The following is a 6,473-nucleotide window of genomic DNA, read 5'->3' as shown; positions in this document are numbered from 1 at the left end:
CACGAACAGCTTGTAACACTCCAAAGAGAAAGGAAAACTTGAAATCGCATCATATGCATTAAGAGCCGGGGGGGTGAAAACTTTTTGAATTTGAAGATCAAGGTAAATTGTACTTAATTTGTCATCCGGGAAACATGCAAGTATCTTCTGTTGCTTCCGAAGGGCAGTACTAAATGGAAAAAAATGATATTTCTACAAAATAAGAAAAATGTGGACATCTTCATCCTGTTCAATGCTCTTAATGCATCGTGTTTCCTTCTGGAGCATCAGTGAGCATTTGAACCTTTTTGAATAGTTGTGTTTGAGTCCCTCAATTGTCCTCAGTGTGAAAAGATGGATCTCAAAATCATACAGTCACTGCTGGAAAGGGTTCAAATATGCAAAAGATGCTGGAAAACTGAAGAATCTGCAGGACATGGAGGATTTTTCTGAAGAACAGTGCTCAGTTTAACTGTTCAGAACAAACAAGGGACTCATGAACAACCATCACAAAACAGAAAACAGTTGTGGATCATCCAGGTAACCACACACAGTATTAAGAACCAAGGTTTTCCCAAACTTTCGAATGGGGTTATTTTAATAATTTCAGCTATTTTTTTTTCTTGTGGACTATATGTAAACATCTTTTATGTAAAATATCTTACTCAGGACAGTACTAAATAAAAAATAGCATGCATTTTGTAAGATCTCTCTTATTTTGTTTAAGATTTTGCAAGGGGTTCCCAAACTTTCGCATGCCACTGTAGTTTAACAATATCACACCAGTGCTGCTTTTTTCTCAAATATGTCCGTGATTGCAAATGTGATATTTGAAATGTGAAAGTTGAAAGCTGAAATATATTTAAATGCCTGCACTTCAGATGCAGCTTCTAAAAACAATGTTATGGCCACACTGTAGCCTTAAAAGGTTTAGGTGTAATAAATTCTATGTTGAATCAAAATATTTCTAAAGCTACATTTTGATGTTTTTTTTATGTCTATTCAGATCTTTTCTCATTTAACACGACAATGACTTTAAATTATCTTTTGGGGGTCATTTCTCAGCCCAAATTGACGTGTGATTAATTGGTGGTATATAATGTAGATTACAATTTTTAATTGCTTGACAGCCCTAATAAATGAAGTTCCAAACGTAGGTTCGGGAGGAGCCTAATCATTCAGTGCTGACAATCATCATTAAGAGCCTATATACGCAGCAGTCATTGCGCCATCCCAGCGACAATTCTTCCGGCATCCCTCCACCTTCCATCGCCTCCTCTATTTCTGTTATTCTCCCTCTATGTAGTACCGCAATGGGGGAGGGGGGTTGAACTCGGAGCTCAAGCCAAGCCTCGGGTTCAAGCCTCCATCGAGGACAGCAAGCCAAGTTCGTTTACCATTAACCATCAGGACTGGATGGGCAGGCGATCTCGTGAAACTATGTATTATAGTCATCAGACATAATGATTCCCATGATGTAGCTATTCCTTTATGGATTAGGAGCAATATTTAAGGGTTTCCTAAAACACTGACTAAGTGGCATTCTTTGGCTTCTTCAAATGTAAATCCATTAGAACATAGACCAAAGATGACTCCTCAAAGCATCTGCACTCTTAAGACTAATTAACCTACACTGACTCACCTATGTAGCTGTGTAATCAAATGACCTGAAAGAAACTAAAAACTTTTTAACTGGTGTTTACATTATTTTGTCCACCCTTTTAGCTGAGGACACAAAATTCCAAAACCTTTTCATACCCATCAAAAAAAAAAAAAAGCCAAAAAGTGCTCATGTAATGGTCAGCCACACTTATCATCTCAACACAGCTATTGCAAAATACTTACACAATGTAAGGTGCAAGATCTTCCCCAGACTTCAGGATAAGAGCAATCAAAGTGAGATGAGGGATAAGGCTGGCAGGACACGCAAAACAAGCTTGGCACTTGGGAGTAGTTATGTTTGTGCTTGTGCGCCAATGTACATGTTTCTGTTATTCCCATGCTTGTGGATGTATCGTGAGTGTGTATGTTGTCTGGTTAAGAACAGTCTGACAAGGGGTATGGTAAGAAAATAGTAACACACAACAGAGAACAGGAAATAATCAGTGATGGCTTAAACAAAAAGATGTGCAGGGAGTTAAAGAAACATACGCCTGAAGATTTCAAAGCACCAGTACTAAACAGCATCTTTACTCAACTCAAATACACCAGTAGGAAAGTGAGAACGAAAAGAGGCTGTATTGAAATTACACACTGAACTAGGCAGACGCAAGAGTGAGCTAAGGCTTGTTAGGAAAGGCAGTGGAAGAGAGACTTGGAGGTCAGTCTGGGGTACAGAGAAGCCCCCCTGGTAGAGCATGCTTACCTGAAGACTTGTTCCTCATGAGGCGAACCTCTCTGGGCTGGATCCCCTGCTCTTGCAGTCGAGCCCGAATCTAAAGATCAAACACCAATGCTTAACTACACCAAACCTCATAGCAGGAACATGGGCAACCTCATAGCAGCAAAATGGGTACGCTAATGGCTGAAATTTGCTGAAACTTTACTCACCCTCAGTCCAACCAGGATGTAAATGACTTTGTTTCTTCATGAGAACCGATTTGGAGAAATGTATCATTCCATCACTTGCTCAGCAATGGATGCTCCGCAGTGAATGGGTGCCGTCAGAATGATGATAAAAACAGAACAACTGATAAAAAAAACATCACAATAATTCACACCACTCCAGTCCATCGATTTTTTTCTTGTGAAGTGAAAACCTACGTTTATAAAAAACTAACTCATCATTAAGGAATTTTAACTTTATAAACAGCCACTTCTGGCAAAAATACGAGTCCATAATCCATAATAACACTTCCTCTAGTGTAAAAGTCCATCCCATTTTTTCCGTTCACATAAAAATCCACTGACATATTTGTTCAGATCTGTTTTGGACTGCTTTCACTTGTAAACAGTGCTTGATCTGTGCAGATTTCTCTCCTGATTCAGACGAGGCGACTTTTTCACCAAAGCAAAATAATGAAGAGGACATGTATTTTAGCAATGGTTTGAAGTTAAAATGTCGTAATGATGTATTTGTTACTTACAAACACACAGCTTTTCACTTCACAAGACATTAACTGATGGACTGGAGTGGTGCGGATTACTTGAGGATTATTGTGATGTTTTTATCAGCTGTTTGGACTCTCATTATGACGGCACCCATTCACTGCAGAGGATCCATTGGTGAGCAAGTGATGCAATGCTACATTTCTCCAAATCTGATGAAGAAGAAAACTCATCTACATCTTGGAAGGAATGAGGGTGAGTACATTTTCGGCAAATTTTCATTATTATTTTTTTTTGGCTGAACTACTCCTTTAAGTTCTGTATGCTATGTATAACACGAAAAAAGTCAACCTATCCCACAGTTTATAAAAACTATGTGCTATGTACAATGTAAGTCTATAGTGCAAACAAACAACAACTGCCACACAGATTTCGATTGCAAAAAAAGAGCAAATCTATCTTTGTTTTGTTTTCTGTTGTAACAGTATTCCATAGATGTTAACTGAAATGGTTACTGTATTCATATCAAGAAATAAAGCTAAGACAAACCTCATTAACAGATGCATTGGGCGGGAGCATTCTCAGCATGACAATGTTGCTGGGTTTTTGGACCTGCTCTGTATCAGACCTGTAGTCCTGGTCACGGGGTTCTGGCTCCTCCTGGCTCATTTCCAGAGCATGATGAAAACTTCCATCTCTTAATTTGTCCCTAGCTGGTTGGGCTTGGTCAGGAAAACCCTAAATCAGGAAGACAGTCATCCTAGATAAATATTACTCTTCTCAAGTTCTTAATAACAAAGAGAAATGTTTAGATATGTTAAAATGTTTAAACAGTAAACAATATAAGGCAAGTAAAGGAAATTAAGATTTAACGATTGTAAGCTCATGATTCATGGAAAACAACAACTCACTTAAATGTACTCACTTGTTTGTGTGCAGAATGTCTGATATCTTTGTCCTCCTCAGCTCTCCATTCTGCACTGTATTCGCCTTGAGAGTTGTGCCGTCCTCTAACTCTGCCCCAAGTGTTGTCCTCATTTTTTGCACCTTCATTTGGGGTCTGCTCATCCAGATACACCTTCTGTCCTGATCTAAATGTCTGCATATCCCTCCTGTGTGCATCAATCACTGGTTCAAACTCATAATCATTATCATCTTGCTGGAATCTTGATTGGAGATTATCATTTGGGGGACTTTGGAGGAGACTTTTTCCAAGTCGGTTGTTTTCGGATCCATGGTTCCCCTTTTGTCTGAATCCAGGTCGGTTATTTGAGAAATTACCTGAGTCAAAGTCTCTCATGCCTTCAAAACTACTATCAGGCTTGTGCTGTCTTGCATGTGTTAAGCCGCTATTCAGTCTATTTCCTTGCCCATAGCCACGATAGTCCATGTCCCTGTAGTCGTGATCATCAGACTTTTTCGCATAGCGACCCATGCGGTCACCACGACTGCCCCTATGACAGCGTAAAAGAGAAAGATTTAGGCAATCCGTAGCTTAAAGGAATAGTTCACCCAATTCACTGAAAATGCACTCATTCTCAGGCCATCCAAGATGTAAATGACTTTGTTTCTTCATTGGAACAAATTTGGAGAAATGTAGCATTGTGTCACTTGCTCACCAATGGATGCTCTGCAGTGAATGGGTGCCGTCAGAATGAGAGTCCAAACAGCTGATAAAAACATCACAGTAATCCACACCACTCCAGTCCATCAGTTAATGTCTTGTGAAGTAAATTACTCTAAATCTGTTCCCGTGAAGAAACATCTACATCTTGAATGGTCTGAGGGGGAGTACATTTTAGCATATTTTCATTTTTGGGTGAAGTATTCCTTTAAATTTGCTTGTTCTACTGCTTCATCGACAATTTTGTTCAAGTCAAGAACCAAGCATATGCAATCATGTACTGTCAGTGTGGTAGATGAAATATATTTAAAGGAGTGACAGCAGCATCCTGCGGTGCAAAGTGGCATTTTTTTCTAAAACCACCTCAATCAACACCAGTCTGCTTCTTATTGATGCAGCTTTATGACGTCTTATTAACTAAAAGACAACATGAAATACTTGTCATTCCCTATTTGTAAATCCTTCTATTACACAGCAGGACTATTTAAGTAAACATCAGAAAGTTGATGTTGAAAGGGTGAAAAAAAAATTGTGATCAGCTGCAGTAAATCTTTAATACATTTAAAAGAGCTAATGTCTGTTATGCCATTTACCAATTTAAGTTTAACAGCATGAAGTTAAGTAATAATGTCAAAACATTTATGCATGAATCCATCCAGTGGTTGAATGCAAATTCATATTAAAAAAGAGAAGATAACACTGCAGGCTGATGGACTCTTGACCTACCTCCTCTCATAATCCATGCTTCAGTACAAATCGACAGAAACGCCCACTTTTTTCTCTGCCTGCTTCATTTACAACTGTTGACAAAATATGTGTTGATCAACATACATAAAAATGCATAAAAACAGAGTTGTCGACTTGACTTCTACTGATTTTTTAAAACCACGAGTAGGACAGACAGTAGTGTGAGCTGTATGCAATGCGTTGGATTGGTCCGACCCAAAAACTCGTTTGCATATCATTTCTTTTACGCCATTTAGAAAAACCACAAAAAAATGTGTAAAATCCGCTGTCAGATATGATGTTTAATAGTTGCAACCCTGCAGATGGTAAACTGAGTCTGACACTAATCTATAGACAAATATATCTGAATACATAAACAACAACAACCGTCATTGAAAGTTCTACCTCTGTGTGCCCCAATAAATAGTATTTGGGACTCATGAGTTAAATAAAACTGTGCACATGACAGCTTAGGTTCAGTCCCAGAGGGCTCGAGCCCCGACCCAACGCGCGCAAGCGCCCGCAGAACAACGTGGCAAACGTCGCGATCAGCTAAACTTTAAAAAATCGGTATTTTAATCGCCTAATAATGACAACATGCAGTCGCTTACCTCTGTTTTACATCAGCAGCGTCACACAAGCGCTGAAACTGATACAGTGTATATGTGTGACGCCCCACAGCAGAGCTCAGTAAAATGGCCTCAGTCCGGGAGGCGGGGACTGCGCTCTCAAGCTGATTGGCTAAAAACACACTGGCATGTAAACGCATAGAAATGTGGCCCGGATTATGGCCCGAAATGTGCCCCCCCCCCCCCTTTGGTATTGTTATTCCAAATGTCTTTTTACATTCTGTAAAATGTAGTTATGATGTTGGTTAATTAAAAAAAAGTACAAAAAAAAAAAGACAAGATTGTGCAAAACTGTCCCGCTTCAGAGCGGTATTCAAGGCTCATGCATCATGTTCTGGGAAATAAATTGTGAGACTTTGCACACACACCCAGAGCAGTGGGCAGCCATTTTTGCTGTGGCATGCGGGGAGCAGTTGGGGCAAGGGTCTTACCTCAGTCATTGAGGGTGGAAGAGAGCACTGGGCATT

General features: G+C 39.5%; 1 protein-coding gene across 1 annotated transcript in view; it reads right to left on the bottom strand.

The window, feature by feature from the left end:
- The window catches only part of LOC107748436 (RNA-binding protein 10-like), a 28,003-nt gene extending 21,913 nt beyond the window's left edge, over positions 1 to 6,090 (bottom strand). Inside the window, exons 1-5 of the mRNA XM_016563209.1 lie at positions 5,989 to 6,090; positions 5,378 to 5,451; positions 3,953 to 4,481; positions 3,577 to 3,765; positions 2,345 to 2,414 (exon numbers count right to left, since the gene is read on the bottom strand). Coding sequence (XP_016418695.1) covers positions 2,345 to 2,414; positions 3,577 to 3,765; positions 3,953 to 4,481; positions 5,378 to 5,394 — 805 coding nt within the window. The 5' untranslated portion in view covers positions 5,395 to 5,451; positions 5,989 to 6,090. The remainder of the gene's footprint in view (positions 1 to 2,344; positions 2,415 to 3,576; positions 3,766 to 3,952; positions 4,482 to 5,377; positions 5,452 to 5,988) is intronic.
- Between the last annotated feature and the right edge of the window lie 383 nt (positions 6,091 to 6,473).

This window comes from Sinocyclocheilus rhinocerous, unplaced genomic scaffold (assembly GCF_001515625.1).
Source record: "Sinocyclocheilus rhinocerous isolate Xijiao unplaced genomic scaffold, SAMN03320098_v1.1 scaffold2515, whole genome shotgun sequence".
NCBI classification, from domain to species: Eukaryota; Metazoa; Chordata; class Actinopteri; order Cypriniformes; family Cyprinidae; genus Sinocyclocheilus; species Sinocyclocheilus rhinocerous.
Note: the sequence above shows the minus strand (reverse complement) of the source record. Positions and strands in the feature narration are given on the sequence as shown.